Consider the following 12,238-nt stretch of genomic DNA (forward strand, 5'->3'; position numbering starts at 1 on the left):
TTAACAACCAGTGACACAGATGCTTATTAACACAATCTGATGTTCCTGATGTAATTGTTCATTGCAATTATAAACTTTGCTACATGTACAGAAATATAAAGTATTGCTCACTTTACACATGGCAATTTAGACATTTTTAGAGCAACATAAATCAATATATCCTTTACCAAATAATACAACGAGAGCCGCTCAGAAGCACAAATTGTAGACAAAATACGTACCAATAAAAAACAGACTAACTTACATGAGGAGCAACTACTATAAAGTTGACTTCCACAGATTAGTCGGTAGTAATACTCACTGGTTGAGATTTCTGTACTTCACACTTGAAAACACACATTTCTAATCCATGCCCGTGAGGTAGTCTTGTCAATGATGTCAGATGGCGAGTGCGAAATTTCTACATTTTTGCTCTTGAAACATTTATTATAAAGCTCCCATTGGATAGCTGCAATGAGAAGTTTGCAATACAATATTGCAGGTTGTCAATTGCAAGAGGCTGCTTTAGAGTTGTGTGATGGTGAAGGTGAATCCATAGGCGATATCACATCACTCCCCATCTCCCCTTTTTTGTGCCTTTTGCCAGTCGAACCTTGGCATTTCTGCAACAAAAAAAACATTTATTTATCACACAAACATTTTGGCTTCAAAAATTTGTTACCGAGTTAATTCATAATATAAGAAAATCAGTTGATTTGGACGGTAGATTTTCCATGAGATCAGTCACACAGAGAGACATCCTGGGCTACATTTAACCCTCGACCAACACCTTAAAAAAAACATGACCTGGTCATTTATCTCATTGCTGTTTGTGGGAGCTTGCTGTGCGTAAATTGGCTGCCGCGCTTCCTACATTACAACAACGACTATACTTCAAAAGTACTTCATTGGCTGTAAAGAGCTTTGGGCCATCCTGAGGTTGTGGAAGGTGCTATAGCAATGCAATTTCTTCTCTTTCTACCACAGTTAAACGATGCTAACCCAAATCCTACAGGAGAGGTGATATTTTCATTTTAGTGGCTTTGTCTTTCCTTGCTGTATCAAACACCAGGCATTCCCATCAAACTTCCCTTACTTATTTTCTGCTGCTGCAGTAGATTTTCTTGCAGAATCCTCCCTTATCATAATGATGCTCCTGTTTACCCATTCAAAACCAATTAAGAATTAACATTCCTCACTTCTTTCCTACCCTCCCTTCTCTGCCACTTTCCTAAACCCTGCCCTGAATGCATCAAAACAGAGTACCAATGGGTCAATATTAATTACCTTTAAAATCAGATTTATGGCTGAATAAATCAATCTCATTTTTATAGTGCATCAGTGAGAAATCAAATTCTGCTTAATGTGAGATTCTTGTAAGAGTGAAGAGTGAGCAGGAATCCTATCTATAATGTATAACATTTCATTTAGTAAATGTTTTATTTAAGTGTACTGATCCTGTTCTTTTAATATTATTCTATAATTGCAAAAATGTTTTACTGAACCATTTCTACTGGTAGTAGCTCAATGCATGAGCAACCGTTTTAAAGCTTGCTTATAGTTCTTGTGTTTGGAAACTATATTTTTTTAAAAAGCATGTTGCATACAACTGTCCAGTAATAAATAAATGTACTTATTATTGGTGTTCAACAGGGTGCAATAATCCTTCTTCACATGATTTAAAAATTGCCAGCATTCTGGGTTAATCTGCTAGTTTGCTCTCAGGAAATTGGCAAAGCAAATAAAACTGTGAGTGCAAGATACCTGGCCAGAACTCTCTGAGTGTTCGAGGGAAAGCCTCCCTTTACAATGCCACAGTAGTTCTTCACAGTATCTTGCGTGATGTGTGAAATGGCTGATGCCGTTGATTTTTACTTGGTTATAGTATTGAGATAAAGCTTGCACCAACTTTGCCACAGTAATGACTTGGTTGTGTGAATATTAGTAGATGTATATTGTTGGCGATATCAGCATTTGAACACTGAATGACATTTCTCTCTCTACCTCTCAGCCGTGATGTTAAACTATTTTGAATAAATGGGTTAATATCCACGCTAAAATAGCAGATAGAGGAATGCTATAGGAAAGTGTCAAGCATTCATCTACTCATATCACCAACTGTAATTTCTAGACTATTGTCCCTTTCAATAAAAGTGACCACTTCATCGTTCTAGGCTGAAGTTTTAAATAAAATTTGTCCAGCAGGAATGAAGCTGGTTTTGTTGATTTTTTTCAGGGTGGGGGTTGGGATTTATTGCGGCTTGTGTGGGTAAATCCCAAGGGAAAAGCTGTTTACAGCAGAAAGGGTATTGGGGGGTCAACATACCCTTCACCTGCTGTTGAGTTTGCCTGCTCTCTGATAGCATCAAGAGCAGCAGACCTGCCCGCACCATAAGGCCATCTACTATCTAGCTACACTAGAGTCATGCATAAATATTAATGGCCACAGATTATTATTCTACTGTTCTGTAATAACGTAGAATTCTCCACAGCGATAGTCTGTTTACCAAGTCAAATGTGACTTTGAAGTTTATGAAATTGAATACACACAAGTCCAAACGTGTTACAGATAGAAATCCTTGTAATGGCTTCAGATTTCTACAATTTCCCATTGTTAACAGCCCTGTCACTTGAGGATCTATTTACTTTAAAAAAAAGACTTCATGAAGGTACAAACCCGGCAAATCAGTCAAATTAACGAGGATCTCCAATAATAGCAGGTTTTTTTTAAGTCTCTGAAGTTGAGAGCTGGAGGGGCAGAAGCTGCCATTCTGGTTGAAGGGGGGTGAGGGGTGATTCCAGGAATCAAAATAGAAAGCTTTGAGAAGAAGCTGAGGTAATAAAACTTGTTTTCGTTGGAAGAAAAAACATAGTGATGCAACATAATCCATGTCCTTAAAATGTCGAGAGGCACAGAGATTGTGGGTGTTATCACATTACTTAATTAGAGGGCTTGAGTGCAATATTGGCAAACTTTAACTAAGGCTAGAGATTTTTGTTCTCCTTGCAAAATAATAAAATAGGCTTCCATAAAATTAATCTGATATCTTATTTGTTTACTCCTTTAAAAAAAAGAACTGGAGAAATATATTGTCATGAAAGGGGTCAAAGATTTGAGAGGTAAGTATTGACACTGAAAAACAAACTACAATGAAAACGCTGGTTCCATGTTGGCAAAACGTGTCACCATTGGGATTTAATCTATGGATATCAACCATTCAGGATTAGCACAGATTCTGACGTTAGATTTACCATGGTGGAATTTTCAACCTATTGCCTTCACAAATCAAGGTGAATTTTCAAGATTTCTTTTTAAAGTTTCACCTCGTTCAAGAAGATAGATAAAAGATCCAGAGAAAAAAGGGTGAGATTTCATCAAAGACATTCACATATTGACATGTGTTCAGGCAGAAAATAGCCCACCCCAAACATCGAGCTATATTTCCACGAGTATGAACCGCGTTTCCTGTTTCAATACCAAATATGTCATTTCTTTTTTTCCAAAATTGTGACGTTAATGCAATCCCTGTCCACTATTAGACTGATGTCGCTGCAGTATAATCTTCTGGGTTTACCCCTGGCATCATTTAAAATACACAAATATTTGGCAGTCGAGTGACTACAACACCACCGTGTTGCACGCACATTCGTATCTTGTTGGAACTGATTCTTGTTTCCTGCCTTTCCTACAAGGGAGGTTTTCATCGCAGTTAAGATATTTCTGGGGAAGAAGTGATAAATGTGGGAGGGAGAAGGAGAAATAGAAGGTCATGTGAATGAGGGGAAGAGACCTTGATAGAACTGGATAAAAAAGAGAAGTGGAAAAATATATAAATATTCTCTCTGCTTCGAATTGCAGGGTGAAGATGGTTTACCTGTACAGGGCTGTTGGAATAAAGTAAGTAAAATTGAAATGATTTGAAATTCTGAACAACTTAAGCATGTTCGTGTGTGGCATGTAAAGTGTCTTTGAATTAACTGGAAGTCACCAGTGTCTGTAGCATGGTAAGCCTGCTCCGAGTGTAGATACTAGACACTGTAATCAAATGCTGCAGGGAAGTCCTGTATTGGCAGCAATTACTGCAGTATTGCTTTAGATGTTTGATTTCTGAAAGGTTTCCTTTATTGCCAACTTATTCATTACTAATCATAAACAATGTGCTCACTTTAACGGTGGTAATTTGATTGTTACAATCCCTAGGGCCCTTAATAAATTGCTCTACCAGTTAATGATGAGTTTGGGCTGCAACATTCCTCCTAATTAAAATTGAGTTTACATACTTGTAAAAGTGCTAATGAATTGTTAAATGCATGTCGGACCCGGAACTGACCAGCATCGTATCTGAAAGAACCAATTGCAATAACTAAAATGTGAACAAAAGTTTTATATAAAAAGCTGCCCCTCAAAATACATGCAGTTGATTTAATATCACACACCTACAATGTGGGATGTAGACTCTGGGTCAACACCCACCAGAACAAAATACATTTATTGGCAAATTGTGCTTTAATCGGGATTACACAAGTTGGAGTAACTACTCTAAAACATCAGCAGATCACTGTACAAAAAAATGCAATCTTATCAATGACAGTTGTAAAATGTTAGTGTGGCTTGCTCACTGACACTGACCCACTTGATTTAAACTAATTAATTGCTTGTAAATGATCAATTAGTACAGAATTTGCTATTTATCAGCTTTATTTCCAGAATGAGAATGTTCTGTGCCATGTAAGCTTAAGGTCTGAGCCTAGAAATTATGCTACATGATATTGGTGTACAAATGACATCGTTGCCCTGTTAATGGACGTATTAACCCATTTATTTTAAGTAGGTTAACGTGGTTAACAATGGGTAAATGGATGTCCTATAAACACAGTGCATAATATAATTCGTAAGCTTTGATTTTTATCCTCTCTGGCTGAGACTCCCAGATAATATAAACTGAAAACACTACTTGTCATTTGTTTGAATTAGACTGGGGAGTGGAGAATATTGCTTTGGTAAACAGAGAGGAGCCAATGGTTGTGTTTGACCAAGCGATATGAAGAGATAATGTTCAGGACATAAAAGGAAGAAATACATTTATAAAAAAGGATCAAATTGAATCAACTTTAATAGCAAATAATAAAAGTGATAAATGTGCAACACTGGCCTCCTTTTCCTCAATATTAGGGAATGTAATACTGGGCGAATTCAATCTCCCTTTAATTGGTTAATGACTTGTTCCGTAATGGCTTGGTTTGAAGTGCTGAAGTTTGAACTAACATAAGTTTACTTTTTTTCTTTTTGCAGTGATGATGATCTAACCTCAGAATGGAGTGTGTACATAGAATATTTATTTTTATACAGTTTTTTTTGCAATTATAAAAGTTATCTTTTTTAAAACGATTGCATATTTTAATAAGTTCCCATTTTGTATAGATTGTATTAAATCCTGTGTTGTCTACCACTGTCCTTGTACTGTGTATTCATCCACTCACTTTGTTGCATTATACAGCAGTATTATTTGCATGATATTTGTGCATAATATAAAGAGCCTCTGTTGCATTATAACTTATTGCATTATATCGATTGGGCTGCACTTAATAGCAGACCTGGTTATTTGAAGTCAATTCCCCAGGCCACCAATTGCAAAATGTATGTATTCCTGCCAGGGCTGTATTTGTGTCTTCTTGCTCATATAATACTTGTTGCACAAGTGTGCGGAAATGCTAGTGCCTTAAGTGCAAGCAAAACAATTCAATTACTTTAACAGAGGCTGCTGTTAGTGGAAATTGAGCAGGGACAGGTGCATTCAATTTTATATTTTTAAGCAAAAAAGTACAAAGAGATTTATTTTACCTTGTTAAATTCTAAAACATGTGTTGGCGCAAAATATCTGAGCCTGTATCAAATAATCACAAATTGTGCCCAGGAATAACACCAATAAAAAATGTCACGCTGTTGTCCCAGCATTTTCACACTCGGTATGGTTAATGAGCAAGAAAAGCATAGTATTAGGCATTAACCGAAGCATCACTGTAAATCCTTAGCTACGGCAACTCTCAGTAAGAGTTGCGTGGTGCGGTGTCGGCTGATGAAACTGCCGGGTGCTCTGGCCCCTGATAAACAACAGCCTCTTGCTCTTGCAGAAGTTGATTTTTAATAGTAGGGATAGTGGAAGATGCCAATGAAGACTTTTACCCTCTGACAGGTTCAACAAAAATAAGGCTTTCTGTTTGTTTTTAACTATAATTACACGATGCAGAGAAATTTCATTAACACTATTTACAGCTTTTTAGAATTAGCAGTATCCTAACTCTAAAGTTTAGAAGATGTATACCTTTTACCAAGATGGTGGCGCACTTCCGGCGAGGAATGTGCCCACTGCCCGCCATATTGGATGCTTTAGCGCTCATTTTGCACCTGTAAAACAGGCCCGACATCAACCAATTTCTAGGCCATAGAGTCAGTGCTATGAAAGGTACTTTATTTCAGCTTTCATAGAATCAGAACAACACAGCACAGAAAGAGGCCATTCAGCCCATCATGTCTCTGGTTACCAACCCTTCTGCCACTGGAAACAGTTTCTCCTTATTTACTCTATCATGATTTTTGAACACCTCTATCAAATCTCCCCTTAACCTTCTCTGATGTAAGGAGAACAACCCCAGCTTCTCCAGTCTCTCATCCCTGGAACCATTCTAGTAAATCTTCTCTGCACCCTCTCCAAGGCCTTGACATCCTTCCTAAAGTGTGGTGCCAGAGTTAGACACAATACTCCAGCTGAGGCCGAACCAATGATTTATAAAGGTTTAGCAAAACTTCCTTGTTTGTGTACTCGATGCCTCTGTTAATAAAGCCCAGGACCTCATATGCTTTACTTAGTAACTTTTTTTCTCTAGAAATTACAGTTGGTGATATTAGCAGATAATTAATGTATTTGTATTGCATTCCTTTGCAATTTTATCACAGACATTAGCCAGTTTATTTTAAATTTATTTCAAACCGGTTAATGCCTGTAGTAAAACCGCGGACAAAGGAACGTTACACAAACGTGTAAAGTGTTAATCTGTTAATATGCGGAACAGCAATTTCCAGGCTAATGTTTAGTTTTGGAGAACTTCATTCTGAAGCTCATATTTGCTTTTCCACATTATCTGATCCCAGATCAGTGCCTTCTGCAAAGCAGCATGGTCTGTAAGTTTAATTGTAATTATTGTCCTATAAAGACAGTACAGACCTGACAGGAGGAACCACACAATTGGACCAGCAGAAAGCTGAAATTTACAGATTTTTTTTTTACATAAAGTACGCAATTCAGCAAAGTGTACCAGTCAGGACCTGGCTGTGTCTAATCTCAGCTCCTATTTGCTCCAGGGAAGTGTGTGCATGTTTCTGTACCTGGTACTGCATGTGCTGTGTGCGGACTTTGCCTCATGACTGCCACCTGAAGCGATGAATTCTGAAATGATGTATTTACCACTACCAGGGCCAGACGCCATGGCTTAATGCTAAAAAGTAACGAAGTTGGCCAAAACTGGAATGATTTGAAATGGCTGCAGAGAAACCTTCCCGGACACCTGGTCAAAAAAAAAAGTTTGACACAAAAATAATGGAGGAGCGGAGTGCTGAAAGTTTTGAGAGTTTCGGAAGGTGACCTCCGCTCTACAGTGACGGTTTGTGTGCTGTGGCCGCTGAGATCTGTGGATTGAGCCACATTCTTCACCGTGCTCCCGGGTGGTGCGTGAAAAGCAGCAAAATGTGTGTGTGCATTTTGACTGTGGAACGGAAGGGTCCGTCTTTATTCGGATGTGGGCTCGTTCTTTCAGTACGGGCAGGAACGATCTGTTGAGCAGTTTTTATATATTTTTGGTAGACCTTTAACTGAAAGGCCACCATCACTGTGGTTTTTTTTCCCTCTTTCTTCCGAGAGAGTAACAGATAAACACACTGCCAAGAATGAAATGATTCCTTTTAACTGATGTACTTTTAGGGAACTGACCAGAACTGCTGGCGGCTTTTATATATTTTTTTGATGGTGATATATCGGTGACTTTGTATAGTTCATTTAAATAAATAATTGGTATCATCGCCTTTCTTTGAATCAAAACTTGATGTGTTGCTTTCCCTGCATCTTTGGGGGTTTTTTGGAGGGAGAGAATGATTTCCTATCCACCCAACATTTTTGTTTTGTAAAAGGCGCCATAATGTTTTTCAGACAATTGCATTTAGATTTTAAAAAGGTCAGAGTTTTTTTTTAACTTTTTATATAAATCAAGAGCTCCGTCTATCAGGCTCGCGCCACTGTTTGATTTTGGGTGTATCCAGGGCACAGTAATCAATGCAAAAGTCCCTTTCTGAAGGGTGATAAGGCTCATACTAACCGTACAATGGAAAAGATCAGTGTATGTTGTAGCAAAGCCCCATACTTTAAACAAAGCGCAATTGGTCTGCAGAGCACTAATATTTTTTATGGCCTATGAAGAACCTATTTTGAATCTACTACTGCATGCTTGATAATCCTGGATTTAGCTATTTTTAACAGATACGATCTGTATGGCACATGCCTTTATGATATGGCTGTGTGAGACATCCAGTCATTCCTATTTAAGTGATAATTTTAGCTTTTGTAAGTCATTGCAGTGTTACACAAGATAATTAAATTCCATTTTGCAGTAATTCCATGTAAATCAGAGAATGATACAGCACAGAAGGAGGCCATTCGGCCCATCGTGCCTGTGCCGGCTCCATGGTAGAGCGAATCAGCATAACTTCTACCAACCAAACGCTTTAACAACTCGTGCTGTAGTCTGAGATCTCTCAATGTAACTTTCCATTGCAGTGGTTCCAGTACGTTGGTTGGTTGAATTTGCAAGGTATATATATTTTTACTGCATTTGAAAACTAAGAAAAAAACTTTTAAATTGTTGTAAAAATTTCAGTTATATCTAATAAATGAATCTCAAGAAGCGATGTGTTCTGACTTCTGAAAATGTACCTTCTCTTTATCCAACACACCACCTTATCTTTGCAGAATGCTTTCACATTCTGAAAAGACTTGGGGACTTGTCATTTTTTTATCTTCTGCTTTTGCTCCAAGTATCTTTGGGAGTTCCTAAAACAACAACTTTTATTGTTGCAGAGGTCACTTTTTTTTAGAATTGGGGATAAAATCATCGTAATAGCTGCAGAAATTATCTGGGCTATGCATTCACTTTTAGTGGCCAGTTTTAATTGCAACATATCATTTTGCATTTATGATGCCTAACTTATTTTTTTAAAGCTATTGATTTAATTAAAAACATTTGTTGAATTGTATACCTTAGCATTATCAATTTCAAGAAGACATTTACAAAAATTTTATATTGAAATTCGATTTTGTAGCATAAGATGTATAATACTATAAAAAATACTTGTAAATGAACTTGTATTATATTTTTTTGAGTTTATTATGTGAAGCGTATTGAAGGAGATCAGTAAATCTGACTCCAATTTCCAGTTTAATTTTTGTGAAGCAGTAGAGGTCTGAATGTTCATACTGTTTACTGACAGATTCTATTTGCAGAATGTTCACCTTTACTGATAGCATGCAGCATCTTTGATTGTATATATCATCACCTTTTTAAGAAATCTGTTTTTCAAAAGAACTGGTAGCAGTTGGTCTGGTGTAGCTGGCTGTACCTGTGCCTTTCGTGCAGGTAACTTTCCTGCTGTGTGTGGGATTTGAGCTGATCTGAAAGCATCATTTATTCCCCCCTGCGAGACTGTAAAGGTTTTTTGCTTCTGCGATGGATAATCTGTGGCTTAAGACAAAATTTGGCTTGTCTGTTTTTTGTGTCTGTTTATCATATCTGCTGTACAGAATATAAAATTTTCAAAGTGAAACACTGATTTGTGGTTTCTTTACTGATGACAATAAACGGAGAGGGGGCAGCTGAATGGTATAGGCCCCTTGTTGTCTTTGCAAGTATAGTGTCCAGACCGAGCACCTTTCCTTCACTCGCTGATTTTGGTTCAAAATGTCACCAACTTTGGAGTAATGGACTTAAAATAAACAGAGCCATCAGAGGAGATTCGCCTGTGACCTCTACAGTTTCAACAGGAGGCCCACAGAGAGCACTCGGGTGAAAGTCTTCTGAAAATCGCTGGAAGACTGTAAGTGGGGAATAACAACAGAAAACGCTGGAAAAACTCAGCAGGCCAGGCAACATGCGTGGAGAGAGAAACAGAGTTAACGTTTCAGGTCGAAACATTTCTTCAGAACTGAGAAAAAAGCAGGAAATGAAACAGATTAAAAGGCCAGTTTGGGGGCTGGGAAATGGGGGAGGGGATGAAAGAACAAAAGGGAAGGTGTGAGAGAGGTGAAGAGACATTAAGGGACAGGGTACTGAATTTGGATGATCAGCCATGATCGCATTGAATGGCGGAGCAGGCTAGAGGGGCTGAATGGCCTACTCCTGCTCCCATCTCCTATGTTTCTATTGAGAGATATTCAAGACGAGATAGTAATAGGACAGGTAAAGAGACAAACAATGGCTCTAGATGAGGTGTGAAATGCGCTGGCAGAGTGAGAGACAGCTGCCATGTGGGAGAGAGAAAAAGGAAAAGGCACAAACCAAAAGTGTGGATAAAAAATATATAAAAATATAATAGGGGCCGAGGTTATGATCTGAAATTGTTGAACTCGATATGGAGTCCGGAAGGCTGTAAAGTGCCTAATCGGAAGATGAGGTGCTGTTCCTCGAGCACCTTGCCACATTCCACAATCTCCTGTAAACCTACAACTGCTCCCGCACCTTCCTTTGAAGAGCAAACACCTGCCTGTTTGCAAGGTGGAATTACAGTGACGGACGCCTGACTGGGAATCGCAGTTCGAATCCTAGTCTCGACGGGTGTTTCACACTCAGAATGAGTTTGCGAGCCTGTGCGGTTTGTCAAAGAAAAAAAAAACTGACACTGCTCCCAGTCACCACCTGCAGATTGAGGAAGAAATGGCCATTGTGATCCCGGAGGCGATTTAAAATCGGAACTTCCCCGCCTTCTGCGGATCATATCGATCTGAAAGAAAATGACAATTTACTAATTGTATTTGGCACCATCATTGGCAGCATCAAAGGAAGTGACTGAACACACGGCAGTAAGCAAATGGCATTGCATCAATTTAACATTAGTGTTGTGCAGTATTCCTCCTCTTTACCCTCCTCACTCTCCCAAAATCAAGATTCACAAATGGGTGGAAATCCAGCCATTGTCCCCTCTCCTATTGTAACTCACTCTTTCCCAGGATCTCAAAGCTGTGAAAAGCTTCCCTCTCTGTCTTCACCTCCCCTTACAGGCTTCAGCCTTTAGAACCTTAGCTTTGTTCCACCTGATTTTCCCCTTCGTTAACTTTGCCGATTATACTGTACTGTCTCCATCTCGGTTTCTCAATGCTCATGGTTAACTTCGGGGGCAGTATCTAGTTTTATGCGGACCAGACTTTTTTAAGGCCAATTTCAGGCCTGTGTCTTGGAAAAGGTCACATTTTCCTGCCAAAATCTCAAAGCCAGTAATGGTTCCAATGTGGGAATAACACCCCCACTGCTGCTGGTGCATTCCTCATGATGCACTTTACACGGTGTGTCTTATCAGTAAATCTAATGCTCCAAATCATTGAAAGGTATGTCAGATACTCCCTCTATCCACAGCGACAAGTAATCCCTCCGAGTCTTGTCGGTGCGGAGGAAGGAAGCTGTAGACTTATCAGAAAAAATGCAGATGAATGTAAAAAGGCCTGATGTGCTCAGACTTAAAAGAGATTGAAGAAGCTTGCGAGTTCCATAATGGCTATTTAATATGACACTGACTGTCCTATCAGTGCATCGCTCAATATTATACTTTTGGTGAGATTCATGTTAACACGGGAAAGGAATTACACACTCATACAAAAACAAAATACTGCGGATGCTGGAAATCTGAAATAAAAACAGAAAATGCTGGAAATACTCAGTAGGTCAGACAGCATTAGGCACTTTACAGCCTTCTGGACTCAAGAGTTCTACAATTTCAGACCACAACCTCTGCCTCTATCTTTTTTTTCTCTCCCACATGGCAGCTGTTGATCATTCTGCCAGTGCCATTTACACTTCATCTCGAGTCATCTTTTGTTTCTTAACTTGTCCCATTACCGTCTCCTTTTGCCTTGCACCATCACCCCTCTTGTCTCTTAGGGGGAGAAATTCGGTTATTAGCGCCACCGATTAACGCCTAAAGAGGCCGAGAAGTGGGGCGCTAGCC

The 12,238-nt window shown here is 38.8% G+C and overlaps 1 protein-coding gene across 22 annotated transcripts in view; it reads left to right on the forward strand.

Moving 5' to 3' along the window:
- Positions 1–7,562, forward strand: part of col13a1 (collagen, type XIII, alpha 1) — a 137,815-nt gene extending 130,253 nt beyond the window's left edge. For 15 of the 22 annotated variants that reach the window (XM_085970712.1, XM_085970719.1, XM_085970717.1 and 12 more), the window contains 2 exons: positions 3,839–3,877; positions 7,452–7,562. In XM_085970712.1, coding sequence (XP_085826838.1) covers positions 3,839–3,877; positions 7,452–7,484 — 72 coding nt within the window. In that variant the 3' untranslated portion in view covers positions 7,485–7,562. Of the gene's footprint in view, positions 1–966; positions 3,878–5,272; positions 5,430–7,451 lie in introns of those variants that run through there. The other 7 variants (XM_085970715.1, XM_085970724.1, XM_085970714.1 and 4 more) reach the window with 5 other exon arrangements.
- The last annotated feature ends 4,676 nt before the right edge of the window (positions 7,563–12,238 follow it).

The sequence above is a fragment of the Somniosus microcephalus genome, chromosome 29 (assembly GCF_052327205.1).
Source record: "Somniosus microcephalus isolate GS21.2 chromosome 29, FLI_Smic_1.0, whole genome shotgun sequence".
Classification (NCBI taxonomy): Eukaryota; Metazoa; Chordata; class Chondrichthyes; order Squaliformes; family Somniosidae; genus Somniosus; species Somniosus microcephalus.